We start from the raw sequence: 24,687 nt of genomic DNA, 5'->3' as shown, positions 1-24,687 counted from the left end.
TTTTTTAATCTAACCGAAGCTACCCCCATTAATGAACCAATCTAATACAAAGGCGGCACATCATTCCACTCCCATTTATCGACTCCTGCCGCTTATAACTCGCAAACCACTTCTCAAAGGCCTGTCGGTTATACAACCTCGTCGGAGCCTCCCCATCACCAAAGTAATTTAGATTCATATCGCAGTACATCCAAATAGCCTTGTAATGCTCCGGGATGAGATCTTTCTTATCCTTACGCGCCACAATCACAGTTCCACCCAAAACATCTGCTTAACACCCTTTCCACAACGTACAGCATGAATGTCACGCTCAATAATCTGTTGCTTTGGTGATCGAAAGGTATAGATTCGTCGGATTCCTGCTCCGCGCTCGACTGAGCATTCGTTTGACCAAAAAATCATAGAAAGTCTTCAGCAATGTATTCTGCATACTGTCGAGCCCATCCTAATCTCTTTTCTGCGTGTTGAGAAGTGATTCTGGCCGCTCACGTTATTTCTATTTCTGCGTGTGTAGTGTACGGATCAGACGTTGAACTGTTCTGATTGAAGGACTGCTCTGTACAGCAGTAGAGAGTTCACGCAGTTTTATATGCTGATCTTGCTCAACTAAGTCCAACAACTGTTGCTGTTCTTCAGGAGTAATCTTTTTGGGTCGTCCGGAGCGAGGTGCAGAGTGTTGCTGCTTTCGTGTACTCTCGCGCTTGATTGTAGTCTGTATAGTAGAATAAGGAATATGAGGATAGCGTTTATGAATCATAGTAAAGGTCCAACCAATTGCTTTCAACTCACAGAGTCTAGCACGGATCTCTGGGGTCAGTTCTTTGCGTGGTGGCATCTTTGTATGGCTTGCTTGCTTGCTTCAAGATTCAGGGTTCTGTACGTGTTGTTTTGGTAGGCAGAATAGCTGTTTCCTAATCTAGTTAGGAAGGCGGAAGTAAAAGCAGTTAGCGTAGAATATGGGGCAACGCAAACTTCTGACATCCCACTGTAGGCCTCCACAGGTACCTGCGTGGATTGATGGTCATTCATGTTGGTTAGTAATTGTTCCCAATAGATACATTCAGTGGATATTTGGTCTCATATCAAAAGATATATAAATCGCATAGGAGCTTTAGTGATACTATGCCTTTTGCTAAATTTGGAATCGAAAAATGTGATCACGCGTCAGCATATTGCTACGAAAACCTTTGGAAGAAATTCTATACTTCGTAATAAACATCATGATCTTGCTAATAAACTCCTAATAAGAAACTACTTATATACACGCAACCTCCTAAACATCAAATATACTATCTATTGGGCCTTTAGCTCTTCCAGATGTGTTCGCATATTATACCCACACACCTCCTCGATGGTCAGCTTTCCCGGGCGATCGGTGGACGAGCTCCACCCAATGCGCTCGCTGAGATCTTCACGCGCGCGAAAGCTCGCCTCTTGGACTTTCGTGGCTCGTGGCTTCCGTAGCCGCTCGTACAGTTGTAGACCCTCTGCTACACTATATTCTTCCCGGAACGTGCGGTGGAAGATCAATCCTAACGCACCGGCATCCTCAAACGCCATACACGAACCCTGAGACTGATCGGGCATCATGGGGTGGGCGGCATCACCAAGCAGGCATACTTTGCCTTTGGCCCAGTAGGGGTATGGTTGGTGACGGTACACTATCGATTATCAGCAGAGTGAATCAAACACAGGGGGTGGGGATCCTACAGCGCCACATCTTAATGTCCTCCGCATTCATCATCAACAGTTTCATGCGTTCATCCAGTCCCGGGAAAGTATCGACCAGCTGCTCCGGAGTAGCCGCGATATTCCAGCCATCGCCACGCAAATTGTTGTACTCTGCCGGATAGAAGCAGTAACAGCTTACGATTTCGCCGTTACTGCAAGGTGACATGACGATTTTGTTGATTCCGAACCCACCCCAGTATTCGATCGCCTCGTTGTCTATGTAGTCGTCTAGCCCGAGGCTGCGGAGTTTATCGGCGCTGATAATGCAGCGATAGCAGCATGAGGTCGACATGGTGAATTCGGGGGTGATTCCCATTTCAAGTCGGCTTTGGGACTGTATATGTTCATGTTAGTATCATGTTATGGCTTATTGGATATTTAGGAACGGAGATAGGGATAGTTACACGAATGCCATCCGCGGCGACGATAAGGTCTGCCGACGTCGTCTCGCCATTTTCGAACACAATGCGACCGGCCTCTGCGTCTAGCGATACGGCCTTGTGATTGACCTTTAATGTGCAGGGGGTGCCTTCGCCTGGCTCGTCAAAAGCAGACTTGAGTAGTTGTTGGTGGATGTCAATGCGGTGGAAGTTGTTGTATTCCTGAGAACCGGCCACGTTAATGACAGATTTATAGAGTGAAGACTGGATTCCAGACTGACCGTTCCAAACTTGGCTTTGTAGTCCCCCAAGCCATATTCGTTCTGGATTGCCCCAGTCTCCCAATCATGCATAATAAGTTTCTTCAATACCACCGGTTTTGCGGCCTTGACATCGACACCCCATTGCTCTAGGAACCGGGATCCATTGGAAGCTGCGCTCAAAGAAGCGCCCACTTCGCCAGCAAAATCGTATCGCTCGTAGACGGTGATTCGATGACCTTGGCGACGTAAAGCCACGGCTGCGCTCAGGCCGCCTAGACCGGCGCCGATGATGGCAATGTCGAGGGGAGAGTCGGTGCGCGAGGGCATTCTGTATGACTTGACGTATCGACAATCAATGCAATTTGGCTTTCTCTGCGTCTCATCTTCATGTCCACATATCTGTTTATATACCTATCCGGCGCTTTCCTATGGTCTATGTTGTTCGGACACACATCCGATCCTCTTATCGTGCATCCGACGGGGCTCGTATCTATGCGACGGGTGCAGCAGTAGTGCAGCTTATCGCACCGATCGCCCCAGCCAGTGATAGGGGACATTGTAGCCCTCACTGTGTACTGGAACAACCTCTTTAAGACAGCCCATCATGCCATTCCGCCGCTTCTCGACGGCCTACTGCTGGAACATGCCATCCCTGCTGCACAAACACCATGTCTGATACCAAAGAGGAAAAGCTGGCCACTATCGATTATGGCCTTGGCGATCTGCACGATGATTCGGCACTGTTGCGTCGGATCGATTGGCGCATACTGCCGATTATGTTTTTGACGTACTTTTTGCAGTTTCTGGATAAGGTGGCCTTGAATGTATGTCCCGATGTTCATCTAATGACTTGTACGGATGTCGATGCTGATGGTAGCAGTACGCTAATGTCATGGGCATGCAAGATGATCTTGGGATGAAGGGCAATGACTTTTCCTGGCTGGCTACGGGGTTCTTCATTGCTTATGCTGTTGCTGAAATTCCTCAGGGTATGTTCCATTCATTCAACTGCCATGCTCATGTCACTGATTGTAGATAGGGTTCTTACTCCAACGATACCCCATCACCAAAGTCCTCGGATTCAACATCCTCTGCTGGGGAGTGCTCCTCTGCTGCTCTGCCGCAGCCCAGAATTTTGCAGGCATGATGTCTCTACGAGTGCTTCTTGGCACACTAGAAGCTGTGATCGGTGCGATTAGTACTATCTATCTTCCATGCACATTGCTAATACTCTACATACAGCCCCCGCCCTAACCATGTACACAAGCATGTGGTACACCCGGGCCGAATCCACCCCTCGCTATGGCCTCTGGTACTGCGGACTCGGCACCGGGCAGATCATCGGCGGATTAATATCCTTCGCGGCGCAGCATGCACCGGCGTCGATGTCATTCCACGGCTGGCGGATCATGTTTGTAGTGATCGGAGCAGTAAACGTCCTCGTAGCGCTGCTCGTTCTGTTCATCCTACCCGCGACACTATCTGAAGCACGCTTTCTGAGCACATCCGAAAAGGTTCGCGTGGAGGAGCGCCTCCGACAAGACCAAGCTGGTGTGGGCGAGAAAGTCTTCCGCGCGATCTCGCTGCTCGAGGCATTTGCAGATCTCCAGACTGCACTCTTGGTGCTTTTGACTATTCTCATCACAATACCCAGTGGTGTTATCACGACGTTCTCATCCATCCTGATTAAAGACTTCGGATATGACTCAAAGGAGAGTGCGCTGCTTAATATGCCCTCTGGGGTGGTTAGCATCGTTGCTACTATGGCGTCCACGATGGCCATTGCGCGGGGATATTCGCGCTGGTTGGCGATCAATGTTCTCTTGATTCCTACTCTGCTTGGGGCGTGTCTGATGTCTTTTCTGCCGTCGTCAAATCAGGGGGGTTGTTTGGCGGGAATATACCTTGTGAACACGGTAGGTGCTCCAGATGTGAGAAGAAGGTTGTGCGCTGACTGGAATAGACTGTCGCACCGCTAGCGTTGATTTTCGCATGGACTGGTGCGAACTACAAGGGGTATACCATGAAGGTAAAAGGACCATACTAGTTTCAAATCAATGCAAGCAGCAGCTAACCTGAACTGCCACACAGGTAGCAGGAAGTACCCTCGTGTCCGCCGGTTTCAGCATCGCCAACATCATCGGGCCGCAGACGTTTCAATCTCGCGATGCTCCAGGGTATGCATATCCCTGAACTACCACATCCAATATCCTTACTTATCTGAACAGGTACATCCCCGCCAAGATCACGATCGTCGCCGTCAATGCCGGCGCCATTATCATTTCCACCACGCTGCGGGTGGTCTACGGCCGTCGGAACGCGCGGGCTAACCGATTAGGTCGGGCAGCGGGGAGTCGCATAGAGGAACGGGTGCGGAGTGAGGGCGATGATGAGGGGGTAGTCGATTTCCGATATGTGTACTAGTTGGTAGTGTATAACCGCTGAGTCTAATCTATGCGACGGCTCCACTCGCGTAGACATCTCGATATACCACACAATGTATATAAACCACCGTAATCCATATCTACTACACTCAACCCTACCCATATCCTCCACAGCTATTGACACTAATTATACGATTGCCAAAATGCTAACCCTCATAACCGGCGCCAACGGCTTCATAGCAACGCATTGCATCGCCACACTCCTCAGCGCAGGCCACTCCATCCGAGGCACCGTGCGCAGCGCCGAAAAAGCCACAGCGACGCTTTCCGCCCTCCACGCCGCAGGAATCCCCCACCTTGAGACATCCCTGGAACTCGTGGTCGTTCCAGACCCAACAGATTTAGCGCAGTTTCTCCCCGCAGCGGCAGGCTGCGACGCTATCCTGCACCTCGCGTCGGCATTTACCTATGATGCGGAGCCGGGGCAGTTCGAGGAGCGATTGCTTCGTCCGGCGATACAGGGGACGAGGGTTGCGTGTGAGGCTGCGCATCAGTGTGAAAGTGTGAGGAAGCTGGTGATCATGTCGTCGTTTGCGGCAGTTTATGATGCGGCATTGGGGTTGCAGCCTGGAAGGGTTTATACGGAGGAGGATTGGAGTCCACTGGGGTTTGAGGAGGGGAAGAATACTATTAATGTGGTGAGTTTGTGTTTTCAGATTGTTGGTGGTGGTTGTTGGTTGCTGACACGGGGGTGAATGTAGGCTGTGGCGTACCGCGCATCCAAGGTCCTAGCGGAGCGAACTGCGTGGGCATACATCAAGGAGAATGAGGTGGACTTCCAGCTAGTCACGCTTTGTCCTGGGATGGTGTTCGGGAAGATGATACATCCGATTTCGTCGCTGGAGTATCTGAATGCCAGTAATAGGATTGTGTGGGAGGTAGCGAAGGGCGGGAATGAAATTCCGCCGACAAAGGCACCCGGTAAGTGACTACTCTACATAAGCAACGTAGAAGATACAACAACTAACATACCATCACTAGTTTGGGTGGATGTGCAAGATCTAGCAGATACATGTCTGCGCGCGTTGACGGTCGATTTACCCTCCCATCAGCGGTTCCTGGTCACGGAGGGCCCGTACGACACGCAGGAGATTGCAGATGTGGTGAGAGGGGATATTCTTGCTGCTTCACAGCGGGTTGCGGTTGGGAGTCCGGGGGCGAGAATAAGGGATACGCATTATTCGTGCGATTCAACGAAGGTGAAGAGGATGCTGGGGCTGCGGTTTCGGGGTTTGAGGGAGTCGATTGTGCCTTTGGTGGAGCAGTTGTATGCTATGGAGGAGGGAGAGAGGACAGATGGTCTGTCCGCTGCGGTACTCTAGTAGTAGTACTTCCACATATATGTATTCATCTTCAACTTGACTGAATTATATATGAGGAAACACGGACCTGCTTTACCTCTATAAGTCTTAAACGAGCAAAGGTCCCTCATCCTCGCGCGATAAATACTACTACTATGCATACAATTGGTTGCTTTGCCACACCTCCGAGCAACATGTGTGAGCCCTCTATATGCTACAATCAGAGTTCATACGTACTTGATTGGGCTTCACTAGTCACGTTTGAAATATTATGGTCGAATCAGTAACTCCTAAAAATTTGATTACGCTTGAGTCGTAGGGTATAGTACCAAGTAATAGTATTTTCTAAAATCTACTGTAACGATTGAATATAGGACGATCGTGTAAACAATCGAACCCGGGCATTGATAGTACATCAACTTCGCTTTCCTAAATCATTTCTAGTGCGCGTTGCTGATACAGGCAGTTACGGTGCTCCGCTGTCCGCTTCCATCAGCGCAAAACAGCCATTTGCTAAGTCTCCTTATGAATCGGTATTAGATTGTGCTGCGATATTAGTTGGTTTGTTCCTGTTGTCGTGGAGCTCAGCGGTTGGCTCAGCATCAGACACAGATGACTGCTGCGCAGGATCCCAGTTGTATATCCACGGCTCCGATTCAGTTTCTGAATGTTTTGGTTCTGATGGATAGTCGTCCTCGAAGGGATACTCTGACCCTGGGGGGCATTTGGTAGGGTCTAACGCTTGGGGTTTGTTCATCGTCTGCTGATTCAAGGTGCCCAGCGGGGTTCTGCGGGTGGCCTGTATGCCCTCGATTTGCTGTGGAGGGGTAACAGGGGGGTTCTTAAGATCGGCGGGCAAGGACGTGCTGACAGGTAGGTTGGCATTAGCAGCCTTGCCGCAGTTGCACTTCTTTCGTTTTCTGGGTCTTTCTGTGCTAGTGTTGCAATTTGCGTCAATAGGCACGTTTGAGTCAGGCGGCAGGGTTCGCTCATTGGGTTTCGACGTTGTCTGCTCTTCGGCTGAGGGCATTGTAGCTGGTTTCACGGTCGGCTTTGGATAAGGGCTGTCCCTGTGCTTCTGTAGGAGCTTGATCCTATCGTGGGCAAACCTCAGCGCTCTGCAGGATGTAGCTTGGGAGGCGTGTGGACCTTGACAATTGGCGCAAATGAGGTTGGCTGTGTTCCGACACTTTTCCGGTTTGTGACTGTCCCCACAATAAGGACAACGTCTGGAAGAGTTGCAGTTGCGCCGGGAGTGCCCAAACATGAGAGCTCTACAAATATATTTGTCCCTCTGCGTATTATCCAGGAAATCGTCAAAGGGAGCAAAAGAGCAGGAAGATAATCCGCAGGAAGACTTTCGCCTTTAAAGGGAATATGTAGAGACCGGAAAACGGTCCGAGTCCTATTCAACTGGAGGAAGGCAGTGGACATACAGACGATGTATTTCTCACAGATGCAGACAGTTGAAATTATAGGAAAGACAGAAGAACACCTCTCTAATGTCAAATGGTTTCATCCCTCAATATCCAATCTAACCTGTCACTTAGAAATCATATCCCTCAAAAATCTATAGGCATGGGAGGATCGTGTAAGCAATTGAACTTGGGTATATTTTACCGTCGCGGGTGACATCCCGCCTGGTCCTCGCTGGAAGAACTTCTCAATCCCAGAATATAATCGTACGGTGTATATGTCGGGCGAGATGGTCGGCTTTCACAAGTGGAATGGACAGGTCTTTCCATGTGTGATGCTTTAGACTATATCATTCTTAGGTCCGTCGATTACCAAAGTTGCACCTCTTCTACCCTTGCCGAGCAATATAAAGAGAGCCTTTCGGAGGGTAACAATGGAATGAGCAGTATAGTCATAAGCCTATAAGCTTTGCTGTCAACAGCACTGCACTATCAGAGGTATGGTCATTGAGACTAAGAGCACTCTTCAGTGCCACGGATACTAAACACATGCAGCTTCTCTTCGAGCCCGTCTCTCCACCTACTCCCCCCTCACCCTCACCTGAGCCGCCCGATTCCCCGTGTTCACCCCCAGAAGATGAAGGAGATGAAGAAGGTGAAGGCTCGAATGAGGAGGAAACGAGTAGTGACTAGATGCTGTTTTTCATCCCTTTGACGTTGCGATACCCCTTTGCGATCCTCCCATGTAGGCACGTAATCACCCAAGTGATACTGCCAATGCCCATGTACTCTATGAGAATCCCTTTTATGTACTCATCGTCTTTCGTGTTAGGGCACGCAACAGAATTTGTCTTGTTCGTCTGTATTTTTAATAATTTACTCTGCTACCCACATAGTCTACCAACCTCGGTCAGCCGGCATCATCGCAAGCAAGATCGGAAGCGACTAGCCGGCGATCTGTGAACCATCTGTAGTGTTTCTATCTGCGTAGATTCTTCTCTTCCAGCATTAGTTGCCTTTACCGGTCGGAGACCTCCCCAAATGGTCTTCGCACATTAACCGATCTCTCAGGCATTCGAAACGGACTGACAGATACTGAGTCGAACCCCTGAGCGCTAGACTAGTGTCTTGTTGCCTAAATTAAACCGTCAGTCACCGTATGATGATTGGAGCGAATCGGTCAATCAATGGCATTTAAACTGCAGCAATTGGGAAGTCTCCTCCAGAGAGTGAGTCCAAAAGGTACAACGCTTTGTGTAAGTTTAAGACTGCTATGCCGTATATGTATTAAACTGTCAGCCGGCTTTTCAACGAGTAGTCTCGGTGGCGCAATTGGTAAGCTTACCCTTCATCAAATTCATCCAATCAATCATTTACTAATTCAATATAAAGGTTAGCGCGTACGACTGTTAATCGTGAGGTTGAGAGTTCGATCCTCTCCCGGGACGCATCTTTTTTGCTTTTTTTTTTCCTCGGTTCCCGCTTCTTCTTCACCGCACCACACGTTCGGGGTTATTCCGTCATATTATGCTTTTAGGTTGCTAATCTTGGGGCCGTGGCGTGCAATAGCTTGTCTGAGCCGTTACTGGTGGGCTAGGTGAAACCTTTTTGCCTACAAATGTCCGAAGTTACACCATTCCAACTGTTGTTTGTTGGGTTGGGCACTCCCGAGTCAGCCACAACCGCCCCAGTCCAATCGCTTTATTGTCCGTCAAGGTTGGCAGTTCGTGTCGAAGTGGGTGAAACAAGTTGATGAGCCTAATTTCTGGTGGAAGGTCAGAATTGATTGAGGATCATTCCTAGTCACAGTTTGGTAGGGTAAAACGCCCTTGTTGGTGCTCAGTGACCCACAATATATACTTCGGATCCTCATCCAACGCATGGGGAAATTGCAGGAGCCATCCCTATCCATTCTGAACCGAACAAGCAATCCTGCTCATGACCGAACTATTACTCCGTAGTAGTCCTAGTAACTAACGTCTCGGTCATGAACCTGCCTCGAGCCTTTTTGGAATTCCGGAGCGAAATATGTTCTTAACCTGAGCAGACCACGTGTCCAGAACACCAGCACTTGCGAAGTCTCATCTCAAGATGACTTTCCCTGGGATCAACGGCCCCCACTGTTTGCTTATCACAACACAGGGCTGATGCAATGGTCAAGGGATCCTTGACAGCCGCTGAACAGATGGTCCGGCGAGACTGAAAAACCCCTCATGCCCCGACGGTCAAGCGCGTAAATCCGGGCGTTTATTGTTGACGGCAAGGGGTCAGTCATTGAGCAGCCGAACTCTATCGCCATCATCACCGCTGCAGCTCTCAACTCATCCCTTTGCTGTCTTCACATGTCAGTTCGTCTGTCAAGGAAGCTCGCCGGAGACCGTCGTCTATCCGACCAGCCGATAAGGCTGCATTTCTCTATGCTAGATAACATGCAACAACGCAGTTGATGTCCTCATGCTATTTAGTTCTTGCAGTCGCAGGATCCACGCCCCTGTACGATCATACATCAAGCTAACCCTGTCACCTGTCTGACTACGGAGCTCCTGCAGGCACGCTAGCCTGGTCATCCGAAATCACACCCACTTCTTCACCCGAACTAAGCTTTTAACCTCCTATTTACGGCCCCTTCTCTGGTTAAACCTAGTTTCATTTGTACCCCTAGTTTGATTGGCGGAAGCGGACGGATTAATATATGGCCCCCGCTAGTTAAGCCCAACTCAGCCAGGCGCAGGTGGGGTTGAATACAGAGAAGCGGTAGGGGCTTTCTTAGAAACGTTGCGGGTCGTGGACTTTTTACGTCCAGTTTTGTCCGGCACACGCGGCCGAGCGCATGGCGGCACTCTGCAAATGTCTGTTCTCTCCCTGCGTGACTGAGAGCCAGAGGGCCATTGGTTCCTTAGCCCCTTGCAGCCTGACATGCCAGCACGGATTCCTCACGACCATGGCGCGCTCCGGATCAGACATGCCTGCTGATTGGCGGTTTATAGAGCACATGGGGGCTAAATCCTGGCTTTTCCTTTCCCAGAGCCAGGAGCGTTAGTCACATTTGCTTTTCTTTACGACTTCCCTATCACCAGTCGGTGTACCGAGTTTAATTCATTTCGAATACCTTCTCGGAGACGTTGGTGCCCACGATGGGCCGTTGACAGCCGTCGGATCCCCAGTTCATCTGATCTATAAAGGGGGCCACGCCACCGTAGTTGGAGCCATAGAAACTCGCAGATCTTGCCCAGGAGTATCAAGCGCTGTATTAACTGGCTCTCAAAATGTTCTTCCGCAGGGAATTTGGGGCTGTCGCAGCCCTATCTGTTCTGGCCTATGCTGCTCCCGCACCTGCTCCGATGCAGCGTAGAGGTAACACTCTCCAATACATCTTGTGGACCGTGAACCCGCTAACCCTGCTCAGACATCTCCTCTACCGTCTTGGACAACATCGACCTCTTCGCCCAATACAGTGCAGCGGCTTACTGCTCCTCCAACATCGAGTCCACCGGCACGACTCTGACCTGCGATGTAGGCAACTGCCCTCTCGTCGAGGCAGCCGGTGCTACTACTATCGATGAGTTTGACGAGTAAGCTAGACCACCTCAACGTCTTCTCCTAGCTGTCACCAGCTCACACCCCCCTAGCAGCAGCAGCTACGGCGACCCGACTGGGTTCATCGCCGTTGACCCGACAAACGAGTTAATCGTTCTGGCTCTCCGGGGTAGTTCCGACCTCTCGAACTGGATTGCCGACTTGGACTTCGGCCTCACCTCTGTGAGCAGTATCTGTGATGGCTGTGAAATGCACAAGGGCTTCTACGAGGCCTGGGAAGTCATCGCCGACACCATCACATCCAAGGTGGAGGCTGCTGTCTCCAGCTATCCGGACTATTCCATAGTGTTCACCGGACACAGCTACGGCGCTGCATTGGCGGCCATTGCGGCCACTGTGCTCCGCAACGCCGGATACACTCTTGACCTGGTAGCCTACCCCATTCCATCCTATCCATCTTCTGTGCCCTTATTCTTCGGATAGTCAACTAACGCAATGGATAGTACAACTTCGGCCAACCCCGTATCGGCAACCTCGCTTTAGCCGACTACATCACGGACCAAAATATGGGCAGCAACTACCGCGTCACGCACACCGACGACATCGTGCCCAAGCTTCCTCCCAAGCTGCTGGGCTACCACCACTTCAGCCCGGAGTACTGGATCACTAGCGGCAACGATGTGACGGTGACTACGTCGGACGTGACCGAGGTTGTGGGGGTGGATTCGACAGACGGAAATGACGGCACCCTGCTTGACAGTACGACTGCTCATAGATGGTATACGATCTACATTAGTGAATGCTCGTAGAGCATTTCCGGAGCAGTGCACTGGATATAATTAAGACGGAATGAATTTGTATATAGCTTTTAATATCAACCGGTGAAGTACATATGCTAGTCTGATCATGAAACTGTTCTTGCGGCATTTTCTGATGTGTTTCGATCTCGAAGAATGTAGACTAAGGGGGGTGAGAGCAGCAGTAGCACCGAAGAATCCCCGACCCGTCCATTCATCCCACTTCAACTTCAAGTTCAGTTTGAACTGAGTAGATTAACTTTCTCCCCCCCCTCTTCCCACACTAAGTTCCCGATGAACTGCCTAATACTGACCGGGACATTCTCTTCACGGCTCGTTCCACCATCCCGTGGCGTAATAAAATTACATAAAACTCACCACCACGGGAAAAGCACGTCCACGTCAACCACGGATCAACTCATCTACTTGAATCACGCGGGATACATAGCTAACCCTCTACAGTAGTATATCAAACAAAAGTTACTACCAGGAGCTTGACCAAGCTTAGCCCGATTAGAAGCGGAGTAGTTAGCTAGTTACTTATCAAGTCGATTAGATTATTAGCGTAACGGTTGCCAAGGTCGTAAGTACATACGTAGCCCAAAGAAAATAGTTTCCCCACCACCAGCACCACCTTTTCTGACGTGATTGTACTAGATTATACTATGTACCATTAATTATCGGGCATACTATCTCCGCTTACTGTACTTCACATGTGAAAGAGGGGTGTTTTGCGACCGGGGAATCCATGTCCGGGATATCCGACGGAGATCTGCACTCTGCTCTGTTTTGGGTTGGGGCAGGGAGATATGAGAGGAGGGAGATGAGTCCATTCATGGCTTCACATGTTTCTTAACATTATCTCGGGTTGCTTGTTGATAAGGCAATGTGCAGAAGGATAACTAGTACACGTATTACGATGTGGAGGTATGGGTGATGGGATAGTACTTAATCCTGCCCTAACTGAAAAAGCAGCTGCTCCGAGCTTTGCTCGCTCCACCGAAAGGTACTATTGCTTAGGCTGGTTGGTGAGTGGATTTTTTTGATAAGGTAGAGAAGTACTAGTGGACTAGTACTACTATTTTCGATGAACTGATTGTGTTGTCTCATATTAATAATATTTCTATATCTATTAGGAAAAGCGTTTCTGACTTGCAACAGGGACACCTTTTATATAGTAGCTCAGTGCTAGGTTCAGTGGCCTTTGTCATGTGGTGGGGTACATGGGGATGGTGGCTTCATCTGTTCTCTTACTATTGTGTACTAAAGTAGCCCTACGGTCAAGCAAGATGCGGAAAGGGGAAGAATACCATGCAATGCAAGTTTGGTTGGTGGGTAAATATTGGGTATCTATTTGTGAGTCTTCCCTTCACCTAAGTAGGGCAGCTTCTGAGACATATATCATTGTGTTGTAGTAGTACTAATGTCAGAACTCAGCATGAACAGTTCAACATCATGTCCAGCCATGATACCAAAATGGGATTTATAATGTGATTCCTAAATTCGACTCAATCGCCAATTCTTCGCCCTAATAGCTACCCTCGGCAAATTTTGTAGCGCCACATCTACTCATCCAAACATTCATACTCATCCAACTCCAAATCATCCGTCACCAGCTCATCCGCCAAACTCAATTTTCCACAGACCACACCCCTAAGGAACGCCTTAGCAACGACATCTGCCCCGGCCGCACTCGTATGCGTATGATCGATCGGATAAAACGCATCTACGGTATCCGCCCCCAACGCCTCAAATACCTGGTCCACGTAATCAAAATGATTCACGTACGACGTATCCGCCGTGTCTGCCGCAATCTCCGCATACTCGACAAACCGCGGCGGGTCATCCACGAAAGTGCCCGTTTCCCACGGGTTATCGGGCGTCTGCGAGGAGATGATCACGGTTGCACCGATCTTTTTAAACATGTTGGAGGCGTTCTCGAGGTACGCGGGGAAAGTGAGGATGGTTTCGTTGACGCCATCGTATTCCGAGTAGCACACTTTGGAGCCTGTGCCGGAACAGTCGGTGCGACCATTGTCGCTGGTTGAGCTGAGCGTGCCACCGTCGTTGTGGCCAAATTCGATAATCACATAGTCGCCCGCTTCTAGCGTGCTGGCGATGTCGTCGAAGCGGCCTTCGCGCGTGTAGGATCGGGCGCTGCGCCCGGCTACGGCTTGGTTGGAGACGGTGATGCCGCTTGAATTGCTCAGGTATTGGGCGACATAGTCACCCCAGCCTGACTGATTGTTAGTTGAGGAAAGCGGTGATGGATAGGAGGGAGGTACCGGCTGTGTCGGAGCCACCACCACCGGTGGCCATGGTGGAGTCCCCCGCCAGGTAGATGGTTGTGGCGAGGGAGGCAGGGAGAAAAGCCAGGATGGGGAGGCTGGAGACCTTCATTGTGGTTGGATATCTCATGGACTAAGGTGGGTGATTGAGTTTGTCTGAAGATCACAGAGCTTGCAGAATAGGGTTGATATGAAGCGCCAGCGCTTGACGAGCGCATCCATCCATACGTGGAAAAAAGTGTAACATCGGGGTTTGATGCACCGAGACTTGTCCGAGTCATCCCGTTTGCACCAGCCATGGAAACGGAGGTGAAGTAGTATGTCCGTGATCTGCAGGGACGAGATCGACATGAATTGAGTGATTGATACAAATGCAGGATGCGGAGTGGGTGAGGGGAACTGGTCAGCTGGATCCCCGCATCTGACACGCAGCAAAATCCGATCACAAATTGTCCACACATATTGCTGCATCTGGGATTCCATAGGAAAATTTCCCTGTTCGGAGAAATTTTCAAGGTGCAAAGTGAATAGACCGCTGGGCAACTGCTGTCAAAAGAGGGGCTCTATGCAGGTTGACATCACGCGTTGGCAAAGCATGGGGAGAAATCAGCGAAGAAAGGCATTCTCATTAGGGTATAGAATCACGCAACACCAATTCATGTCTTCGTCACGCTAGCTCCTTGTCTATCGCTGGCAATGGGTGATCCCACTTTACGGCCCCCACGAACGGCTCCGTAGCAGGGGCATACCCCAGCACAGGGCACTGCTTCATCGCACGTGCGCCGAGGAAGTTGATCAGAAACCCTTCAACGACCTCCCACGACAGGATGTACCGCGCTGCAAGGAAGTACAGCGTGTTGGCCCACCCATGCAATCGCGTTGTCCTCGCAGACTGTCCGGCATCTGAACGAACAGGCCCGGCGCGTTCTTTTCTATATTCGTCGAATATCTGACTGAGCGTGGCAGCAGTTAACGACCCGCCCGCTGCGCTCTGCAGCGCCTTGTGCAACCCGTTGCACAGCACCACCACGTCCTTGATGCCATTATTGAACCCTAGTCCAGCGTTAGGGGTGTATTTGTGGCATGCGTCTCCCGCGAGAACGATCCGTCCCCACCCCCATTGCTGGAGAATGCCTTCGTCCAGATTGGCCATGCCCGAGGTGAAGCGCTCCGTATACACGTCTTTCACCTTCAGAGTATCGGTGATAGGGAAATCGGCAAACCGTGCCGCCATTGCCTCGATATCGTCCGTCGTGTAGTCTACTCGATCTGATGTTGGCAGTGGCAAGCGCTCGTAAAGGAAGATCCATCCACGATCGCGCCCAGAGAGGTACATTACCGAATAGTCCTTGCTTTGGGTTTCAGTGGCATGCCCGACGTCAGTCCTTCGGGGAAAGCTGCACCACAAGCATTTGTACTCGGCTTTGAAGGGTTTTGCGGCATCCCAGCTCCGTGTGGGGTCCGCGGCCAGGGCGAGCTGGCGCATTAACTGCCGGGTTTTGCTGTGAACGCCGTCGGCTCCAAGGACCATAGATCCTTCGAATGAGGTTCCATCAGCGCAGGTGACTCGAACCCCGGTGTCGCTTGACTCGATATCGCTGACCTTTTTACTGAATAGGTATTTTGCCTTGGCCTTGTCCGGAAGCATATTGTATAGGGTCTGGATCAAGTGTGCGCGGTGGAACGCGACCGGGGCGATCCCATGACTGTCAGTGTCAGTATTCCGCCGACATCATCGAGCGAGCTGTCAAATAAAGCGGAACGCAGTACATACTTTTTCCGCATCACTTGGAAGGGATTGGTATTGCGGAATACCTGTCCCTCTCGTGTATACGCCTGGACCTGGCGAAGTTCCGCCCCAATGGCTAGCAACTGGTCGAGCAGACCTAGCTGGTGCATAATGCGCAGAGATGGGGCTCCAAGGACCAGACTGGCACCTTGATCGTGGAGTACCGAGTCTCGGCGTTCGAGCACGACAAAGTCGATGCCTGCGCGGGCGAGGGCATGCACCGCGGTAAGGCCGACCGGGCCACCGCCCACGACAATAACCTTGAAAGGAGAGCTTGACATTATAAAGGCAAAGGAAGGAAACTGATGTTTATCTTGAATCATGGAAGGAGTGGCCAGGAACGTGGGCATCTGTGGAATTCATATACGGACTACCAGGATATCGGATCGGCTTTCGTCAATTCCGGACACCTAGACATGGCTACGTAAGGTCCGTCCGCTTGGTTTGGGAGATAGCGGCTGGTGCTGGAATACTGGGCATATGGGGAGCAGACAACCTACAAGTCTGGGGAGTCTAACATGGCGACATATGGTGGGCCTAGGAGGTATAGGGATTCGCGATTGGCCCGAGAGTCCATCAGATCATCACAGATGGGGCGGGCTTCGGATAGAATCCATAGGGTTGAATCTCCATTGGTGGAGGAGTGGATATCAGAAGGTTTGACCCATTGGCGCAATGACCGGCGATTTGGGAAATGTGTACTTCTAGAGTATGATACTTTCTAGCTGGTGTGGCCCCTCATCGCCATGGTCAACTGGAGTCTCCGCGACTGTTGTAAATTATACTCGGGCGTGAAAGGAGCGACTCCAGAGGGATGGCCATTCTGCAAGCTGATTGCGAGTCAAGATGTCAACTTTTGGCACGAGTGAGAACGGAAGCGCTTGGAAAGGAGCTGGCTCTGGTACCTATAAGGTACGTACTGTAGCATGAAAGTCAAGGTTTAGAACGGGTCCGGGCCGCGAATGCTGGATTTTTCTGGGTCCAGATACGTAGTTGGTTTAGTTAATTGATCTGTTTCTCCAAAGCCCGCTGACTCATAGGACATAGCTTAGTTGGGTTAATCCATCCACGCAATGATTATTCGACTTTTGTGCAAAGAACTAGTCGAATGACCCAGCATCCGTGGTCTAACTAGTAGTGGTTAGTTCGATTGACTAGTTATGTGCAGCCGTGTCCCGTTTAGTCATAACATGTTGAGCCTGATCTGTCAGGCATAACTAGGCCTGGTATGCGATGGAGAGATCTCAGCAGAGCCAGAAAGGAATCCCTATCAACATGGGCAGCCATACATATCTCAAACCTGTCAACAACTCTAACATGCACGAGGTTGCCGACATTCGCTGTCGACGCATATTGGCACGTGCGACCTACCATTATCATGGAGTATGGCACCTTCTTCAATTTAATATACATTGAAAACAACGGTATAACCACCACTCCTTGCTACCAATTTACCGAAAAGAGCTCAGGTAGGTCTAGATGCACATACCTCCTCCCATCCCACCTATTCCCCTTCAATATCTCCCCTACCTTTCAACAATGTCAACCGACATCAACTACAACGACCCCTTATCAGGAAATAAAATCGATAACTTGATAGACCAAACCCTTTACTCCAAAGGCATACAGACCACCCTCCGTCACGAGACACCCTTGGTATTCTACTACTCACCATTGTTCTACCTCATATTGAACTCTATTTTATCACCATGAGCTGACAAAGCAACCCAGATGAAGGTATACAGCCTCAAGTTCGACTTTACTCACCCAGAGGCCGATCGCGACTACATCGACAGCCCATATCAATCACTCTTCATAGCTGTCAAAGCAGCATTGGCACTTGCTAATACGGATGTCTTCACTCAAGTGTTCTCTCTATGTGGAATTCACGAGGAACACTGCAAAGGCCCGTTTCCCCCAATTGAGAAGGTCATGGTGGAAAATCGCTCGTCGGTCTACCATTTCCATGTGCGTGGGAATCTCTCCCAGCGATTAGTTGTTGTTCCGGAGATACTCTTGGACGGAGTGCTTACAGAACCAAATGACGTTGATACACAGAGACAGCAGAGCATTGAATGAATGACCGGCAGGACTAGTCATGGCTAAGGTCAAACTTATTCTCCCGTTGCTGGACTTTACGAACGAACTAATGAGAATACCTTTTTCTTCTTGATTACGATAGTTGCATATCTACAGGGCAACTACAGCCTGTTTGAAGGTTTCCCCTCTTGCTGTCCCTCTTGTGTACCGCCAAAGCCCTGTGGGACGGTTACTGGGAACACACTCATTACCCCGACTTACGAGAGCAACAGCTGATCCTGAAGATCAGTGCGCCTGTCAAGGCTGTTTGGACAGATGAGTTGGTCTCTCGGTAGTTGAGTTAGATAGTATAGAATTACCCATATTATATTCATATTTACATCCAACACTATAGTCACTAAACTGCGCTATGTAATAGGTATCGAACAAGTGCCCACCGGAATCTGTAGAGGATCCCAATCTACTGCCAACATCTGATTAATTATACTTGTAGATGGTATCGTGCAAAAGAAAAACAGCTCATTAGTCGTATCTCATAAGGCCGCCATTCGCTGCCCATGCTTACTCCATCCCCTCCAACGCCGCCTTGACCAGCCCGCGCTTCTCCACCCGCTGGTAGTACTGGCTCAAATTCGGGTAGCGCTTGCTTGAGAGCAGTGCTGTCGACCGCGAAATTTCCCTCAGAACGGGCCATAGCGCGCAGTCATCAATGCCGAACCCAGCGCCGCCCAGGTAGGTCTGTCCGGTCAGGGCCTGCTCCCACCGCGTCAGATCAATTTCACCAGTTCCTTGGCGGTTTGAGTCGCGCCAACCGGCCAGAAGATCGTCGATAGCCGCCAGTTGACTTCCTCCGCGTAGGGCATCAAGCTCTGGTCGCACTAGCTCTACGGCGTGCTGCGCAAAGTGGGTCAAGATGGTGACGTCACCAGCTATTTGGGTTCCGTCAGCGGCAATATAAAGTGGCCGTATGTCATTTTCTGCGGCGCGCGCAGGCATTGATTCGGTTTCGTAGCGGATTCCATTCTCGCTCAGGCACAGCCGCACCCGCAGATTAGCCACGCCGTCCGGTCCAAGGATGAGCTTGGTTGTACTCGCCGTGACAAAATTGACCACATCGAAACCGCTTCCATACACCTGCTCCCAATCGAACTCTGTCGCGTGGTTCTCTTCTCCAAATGCCCGGATGATGCGCTCCGTCTCGTCTGCATTTCCATGAATTACTGGCTGTGCCTGCTCCTGCGACTTTGACACTGCGCCCTGGCCCCAAATGGTGTCGCCGGCTGGGTTAAGGAACGTGCCAATGTGACGGAAGGTCAGGGAAATGCGCTGCCCCTCGTATGCGCGCTCTTCCATCGACTTCTCCGTTTCCGGCCGCTTATCCGGTCGGATGCCGTGAAGCCACCGCCGGTTTGTCTCATCTCCAAGGATGAACAGCGATTCGTGGGGCATGGGGATACGTTGTGTCTGTCGGCCCGACTCTCCACCTTCTGTGGCACCCTTGGTGCGGAGAACCATGACCCGCTGAGCACCGAGACTAACATTGCAGATTGAGGAACCTCGGACGATATCCAGGGTCTTGTCGGAATGCTCGGAGATTCGGTCTTGCCCGTCCCGGTAGAGCTGAATGAGCGCATGGTTCAACGGGTGCCCGAGAATGCGCTCCACAATCGCCCGCACCTTGTTCACTGTGGCCGTGAAGGGTTGCAGCGGCGGCGACTCATCAGCCGGATGGCGATAGATAGGTATGGATCCGTCCTCTAATGCTTCGCCTTGCACCGCTACTAAACGGGGCACCTGGCCTGACAGATGATACATCTTCTGCCATGACACTTCCTCGCGGATCTTCTCGAAGGCCTCGGATGGTAGGTCGAGATCATAGATGATGCGGGAATCTCCCTCACCGATCACGTCACCCGGTCGGTATATATCGGTTTTCTTGGACTTGCCGCTGCGTCGCTTGTCGGACCGGGACGCAGATTCTGTCTTTGCATCTGGCCGTTTTGAACGTCGCACCCGAGCACAAACCTTCTTCTCCCCTGACCCTCCGGGCGTCGCTCCACGGGCCGAGTCCCCATATCGAGCACGCGAACGAGTCAAAGAAGCTAGCTCTTTCAGGTCTCCGTCCTCGTTATCGGTGAACTCCGCCAAAATATCATCAATCCTGCGGCGTCGGCCTCCGCTTGATCCTGATTCCGGGCTCTCCTCCTTCGCCGTGGGGGAAGCGCTCGGTCTCACTTCTAGTTCATCCAAAACATTTTCGATACCAGCGGGAGTCAGCGACTGCACCGGGCGCGGGCTCCCTTTGCGCGCAATCTCGTCTGTCTCCTCCCAGTCCAGCTCTTGAAATAATTCCTGAGTTGTAATACCATTGGCTCCGAAGATGTCAGCCATACGGCGCATCGCTTCCTCGTGGCGCGTAAAACTGCGGAACCCGAGACAGTCTTCGATGAGTGTTACAGTGAAGCCGTGGCGCACGGCATCAAGGGCTGTGGCGTAGACAGAGGTGTTGGATAGCGACCCACAGAGATAAAGTTGGGTGATAAATCTCGTGCGGAAGTACAGAATCAGGCCTTGATCCTGCAAGGCGGAGTATTCAAACTTGTCGACTAACATATCGGCCTCGTTGTCAATGGCAGCCAGTATGGGGGCCGGAAATTGTGTGCCAGTCGTTTGGGGAATACAGCATCGTGGAGAATCGGTAGAGAGGAAGGCTTCTTCATCAACGGGTCCGGCACGATCGGCGGCGGAGGGTTCAGCAGGATCGAATGCATCTTCGTCGGGAGTCTGCATTCTAGTCTCTCGGCCCATGCGACCGAGCACGATGAGGTCCTGGGCGTCGGTCGGGCTGATCAAGGGCTGTCGCTCTTGGTAATGAGAACGCACCCACACCACCTCGCCATTGCGCCGAAAGGCGGTCGCAAGCTGAGGCAAGAGATCGAGAAAATCGGCGGTGTTGGAGACGTGCAACGCGCCATTCGGTCGTACAAAGTCATTCTGGAAGTCAAGCAGAAGAAGGGCCTTTCCGGTGGCGATGGCGGGTAGGTTTGTGAATTGGGCAAAGAAACTCATTGTCTGCACATGGTCATTCGGAGGCTGACAGGAGCGGGGGAATTGATGCGGTGTGGACGGCAGATCGACTGAGGAGACAGTCGGAGGCCGAGGTTAGGGGTGTCGGACAAAGTGCATGAGAATGAGCAAGGGGAGGATGAAGAAGAAGGAGGGGGATGAAAGGATGAAGAGGTAGCGGCAAGAAACAGAAGAGCTGAGAAAGTTGTGAAGCTGAAGATGTTGGGGGGAATTCGGGGATTGTTTGGCCTGTTTGCCGAGCAGCCTCAGGCAGCGGGGCCGAAACCGCAATCGCGTGACTGCTGCTCGGAACCCTTTTCCGCTGGCCGGCTTATCCCGCACGGTTCACCCTATACATACATTAAAGACACCATAGACACTATCTACTGGGTAGGTAAATATCGATCCCCTAAGTGGAATCTACACACCAATATTGCTTTCCGGCCTTATCTTGGGGAAGTACTATTGATACATCCACTCCCCAAGTCTTAGTCCACTCCAGCCGGAACTCATGGCAGGTGGTTTTTTAGCAAACGTCATACGTCAGCATCATTATCACACCCACCCTAAAAGTCGGCCTCGGCTTATATGACTATATGGTAGACTGACCAAACAGCGAGTGTTACGTCATTCAAGATGGCGTTTTGTCGGGTTCTTACACCTCCATCAGCCCAAGCACATCCTCAAGACATCCACCTGGATCTGCGGTTATAAGCTTATAGAGAAAACCCATGCAGAACCATCACCTTGTACGATTAAGACAAGTGCAAATGTATGAGATACAGGCCAGGCCATCTATTCGTACGAGATGGAGGCATATGCTATCGAATTGGGAAGGTTGTCCGATTTTACCCGTGCTTATCATAACTGGCTAGATAGTACCTACTACATGTAGCACTCCATGCTCATCGTGAGATATGACAGTAAGTACTTGATGGATTTCCGGATTTGAAAGGGCTGTGGACTCGGGGGCCTAATAAGGATCCACCTCCTATTTAATCCCTCATCCAACGAGCCTCATCTACTGGAAAGTAGGATACCGCTAGCTGACTGGCTACTGGAAATGTCTTATCTATCCGTTTTGACAGGGATCTTTTTCGCGGGCTTACTCTGCTGTTATTATGGAGGAAGTAAGAACAAGGGGCTATGGTGGAAAAAATACCCATGTTACACGACCTGGGAATGAACATATGCTGTGTGACAACAAGGATGAAATATACCAATCCGTAAAGAGAGCTATACTGTTAAAGAGGGTGGAGGAATGCGAGGCGCTACAGTCATGAAGACTGATATAATCTGGTGGCAGCTGAAACCTACAATCTTATGTCCGTGAAACACAGTCAGATAGCTTGTACATATCTTGAATGCCATTTGATGGCTTGCAGCTTGAGCCTTCCGAGTACACAGCCTCCAGGGCTGTTGGCCTAAAGATATTCTTGCAGTGACACATATCATTTGTCACGGGATCCCAGCTTTAATGCTTTTGGACTTGCAACACAAGGTAAGGGAGTCCTTACACAAACAGTTTCCAGGAATTCGAATCCTTTCAATTCTCACATCATCCGAGGCGATATCCAACTTTCGGATTGGATCCGCCAAGCTTTAAGGCTTCCAGGAGTGTCACAAGTACACGAGGAATCAGCAATACTTCTGCTGTGCAGCCAACGAACCATGTCAGCCCTGCCGCAGTTGATATCCTTGCTGATCATTGTCGTGGCTAAATTATAACTATTATGCTGAGGCCTTTCCTATTAGGTACGTCGATCTGGAAGTCTATATAAAATGGCATAGCTGAACGTAGATCATCCCTGGCACTGTCCGGCATCTCATAGATCTGCCGTGAAGCAGTTGGCCAAAAAAAGAGTATACAGGAGATTCCAATATGATTGACTCTAGGGCCAAACTCAAAGAGCCCCCAATTCAGGTTTCCGGCAGGACATTCCATAAATGGTCTTAAATAAGGATCACGTCAGAATAGATGTATCGACGATGCTTATTTTCAGCAGAAGCGGGCGTTCTATGACTCGCACTTTCGGTATGTTAATCTTGACCGTGTGGTGTATTTTTTTCAGGCCGGAAAGTCAATCGCCACAGCCTCTTATCTGTAGGATTGCTTTGAGGAGGGGGTAGGGCATCAGTGCTGATATAAATACTCGAGTGCAATTCCATCATCAGTCCTTCGAACTTTCCCTATGCGGTGTCAGTACGTACATAGAATTCCTAATTTGCTTCATTACTTGATTATACATAGTGCCTACCTTTCCAAAGTGTTCTGAACATACTTATTACCTTCATTCATCCACTTAGAAGCAACCCTGTTATCGATAGAATAGACAATCATGGCCAACAATGAGTTGATTCACAGGCTCACACGGTCACCCGCCGCACCGTCTAAAGAGCCGTTGAGCATTGCAAATGTCGTGTTCGTGGTCGCGGACATGGAGAGTGAAAGCCTATCTGCGTACCAGACGCAGCTTGTCAACGTAGGTATCACCACTGTCGTCACCGAAGATGCAATAAAATTGACCCCTTGATTACCGCTGGGACTATTGTGGTGTATATCCCACCCACAGCTAAGAACAAGGGGGATATATACGCGGCCGCAACTCAGGCATCCTGCCAAACTGGTGTTGCCGCCAGGGTGCCACCAGGAAGCGGAACACTCATATCAACCTCTTGTAATGTCCTCCTTATCAATATCATGGATTCATAGCCCAGTACATACGACCATAGGGTGTGGAAAACAGGGCTTCCCGTCCGCTCAGCCGTACTTAAGCCACACGCCGGGAGGTTAGTAGTTGGGTGGGTGACCACCAGCGAATCCCTTCTGTTGTATGTTTTTATCATTTTCTTTTTCGTCTTTTTATGATGCATAACATTCTTTATTTTTGCTCCTAGCTGCTAGAACTATCATTTCCCTTTGCTCCGTCGAACTTGTCATATTATGTTAAGAAGAGGTCCGTGGTCCAAATGCCATGACGAGACTGCCTTGGTGGTAATGTTGGGCTTGTTGTGATGGATAGAATATTTAGTTTTCGTATTGCCATAGCTTGCCGGGATACTGCGAGGTGCCATTGGACAATCCTGCCGGAGGGATGCTTGTTGCTGTTTGAGGCAAAACTCTTCCATGTAAAATGCAGCCGTATGAGCTCCATGCCCAAGCGCCATGTTCTGATGCATTGAAAGACTGTATCAGCTGACTACTTGATCGAATCGGCTCTTCAATAGAAGATAAGGTCATAGGCTGATGGCTGGACAAAGTCGCTTTCGTCTGGATGCTGTACGTGCAGCGGAGTCATCGTCGGTGCGTCGCTTCGTAGTTATTCTCTGCGTCTACTCCATCGACGTTATTGCAGCCCACTTGCACGTTTTTGTATGTCGCTCAGAGCCTCTTGAAGTAACTCGCCAGTGCGGCATTGCTGTTCAAAGCAACTTATCAAGAACTCGCGTAGCTGATTCGCAGTTTCTGGCGGGCTGGAATCCATCTGACGCAGCAGAGTACTGAACACCTCTCCAGTGATTGGGGCATCAAGCTGCGTACGATCAGGCACATGTCTAGCTTCTGGGAGGTCGAATCCCGCCCGTTTGTAGACAATTCCCTTGCTGACAGGCCATATTCCTGAATTTCGCCAGCCC

The 24,687-nt window shown here is 50.4% G+C and overlaps 8 protein-coding genes and 1 non-coding gene across 9 annotated transcripts; 4 read left to right on the top strand and 5 right to left on the bottom strand.

Moving 5' to 3' along the window:
• Nucleotides 1–1,219: 1,219 nt before the first annotated feature.
• BO88DRAFT_394350 (FAD/NAD(P)-binding domain-containing protein) lies at nt 1,220–2,701 on the bottom strand (the record flags this gene model as incomplete). The annotated part of the gene is made up of 4 exons (XM_025705154.1): nt 1,220–1,661; nt 1,711–2,065; nt 2,136–2,333; nt 2,393–2,701. The coding sequence occupies 4 exons, from the start codon at nt 2,699–2,701 to the stop codon at nt 1,294–1,296; spliced, it is 1,230 nt and encodes a 409-aa protein (XP_025559755.1). The 3' UTR covers nt 1,220–1,293.
• Nucleotides 2,702–3,042: 341 nt separating this feature from the next.
• BO88DRAFT_437634 (MFS general substrate transporter) lies at nt 3,043–6,259 on the top strand (the record flags this gene model as incomplete). Its single annotated transcript, XM_025709633.1, has 10 exons — nt 3,043–3,198; nt 3,252–3,363; nt 3,414–3,563; nt 3,617–4,290; nt 4,338–4,403; nt 4,466–4,551; nt 4,603–4,771; nt 4,806–5,456; nt 5,520–5,739; nt 5,800–6,259. 10 exons carry the CDS (start codon nt 3,043–3,045, stop codon nt 6,138–6,140), a joined length of 2,625 nt encoding a protein of 874 aa, XP_025559754.1. The 3' UTR covers nt 6,141–6,259.
• Nucleotides 6,260–6,642: 383 nt separating this feature from the next.
• BO88DRAFT_470317 (uncharacterized protein) lies at nt 6,643–7,149 on the bottom strand (the record flags this gene model as incomplete). The annotated part of the gene is made up of 1 exon (XM_025711665.1): nt 6,643–7,149. One exon carries the CDS (start codon nt 7,147–7,149, stop codon nt 6,643–6,645), a length of 507 nt encoding a protein of 168 aa, XP_025559753.1.
• Nucleotides 7,150–8,851: 1,702 nt separating this feature from the next.
• Nucleotides 8,852–8,982, top strand: BO88DRAFT_t222. Its single transcript has one exon. It is a non-coding gene; the product is annotated as a tRNA-Sec (tRNA).
• A 1,492-nt stretch (nt 8,983–10,474) lies between these two features.
• BO88DRAFT_394343 (lipase family protein) lies at nt 10,475–11,955 on the top strand. Its single transcript, XM_025705153.1, has 4 exons — nt 10,475–10,888; nt 10,941–11,106; nt 11,164–11,500; nt 11,575–11,955. Exons 1-4 carry the CDS (start codon nt 10,801–10,803, stop codon nt 11,878–11,880), a joined length of 897 nt encoding a protein of 298 aa, XP_025559752.1. The 5' UTR covers nt 10,475–10,800; the 3' UTR covers nt 11,881–11,955.
• A 1,478-nt stretch (nt 11,956–13,433) lies between these two features.
• BO88DRAFT_347625 (rhamnogalacturonan acetylesterase RgaE) lies at nt 13,434–14,268 on the bottom strand (the record flags this gene model as incomplete). The annotated part of the gene is made up of 2 exons (XM_025703385.1): nt 13,434–14,104; nt 14,154–14,268. The coding sequence occupies 2 exons, from the start codon at nt 14,266–14,268 to the stop codon at nt 13,434–13,436; spliced, it is 786 nt and encodes a 261-aa protein (XP_025559751.1).
• Nucleotides 14,269–14,823: 555 nt separating this feature from the next.
• BO88DRAFT_437632 (FAD-dependent oxidoreductase) lies at nt 14,824–16,226 on the bottom strand (the record flags this gene model as incomplete). The annotated part of the gene is made up of 2 exons (XM_025709632.1): nt 14,824–15,862; nt 15,931–16,226. The coding sequence occupies 2 exons, from the start codon at nt 16,224–16,226 to the stop codon at nt 14,824–14,826; spliced, it is 1,335 nt and encodes a 444-aa protein (XP_025559750.1).
• A 1,258-nt stretch (nt 16,227–17,484) lies between these two features.
• BO88DRAFT_418118 (uncharacterized protein) lies at nt 17,485–18,024 on the top strand (the record flags this gene model as incomplete). Its single annotated transcript, XM_025708335.1, has 2 exons — nt 17,485–17,601; nt 17,677–18,024. The coding sequence occupies 2 exons, from the start codon at nt 17,485–17,487 to the stop codon at nt 18,022–18,024; spliced, it is 465 nt and encodes a 154-aa protein (XP_025559749.1).
• Nucleotides 18,025–18,343: 319 nt separating this feature from the next.
• Nucleotides 18,344–21,246, bottom strand: BO88DRAFT_407245 (isochorismatase family protein family). Its single transcript, XM_025707375.1, has one exon. It carries the CDS (start codon nt 21,052–21,054, stop codon nt 18,547–18,549), a length of 2,508 nt encoding a protein of 835 aa, XP_025559748.1. The 5' UTR covers nt 21,055–21,246; the 3' UTR covers nt 18,344–18,546.
• Nucleotides 21,247–24,687: the final 3,441 nt, after the last annotated feature.

The sequence above is a fragment of the Aspergillus vadensis genome (genome assembly GCF_003184925.1).
Source record: "Aspergillus vadensis CBS 113365 unplaced genomic scaffold BO88scaffold_23, whole genome shotgun sequence".
NCBI classification, from domain to species: domain Eukaryota; kingdom Fungi; phylum Ascomycota; class Eurotiomycetes; order Eurotiales; family Aspergillaceae; genus Aspergillus; species Aspergillus vadensis.
Note: the sequence above shows the minus strand (reverse complement) of the source record. Positions and strands in the feature narration are given on the sequence as shown.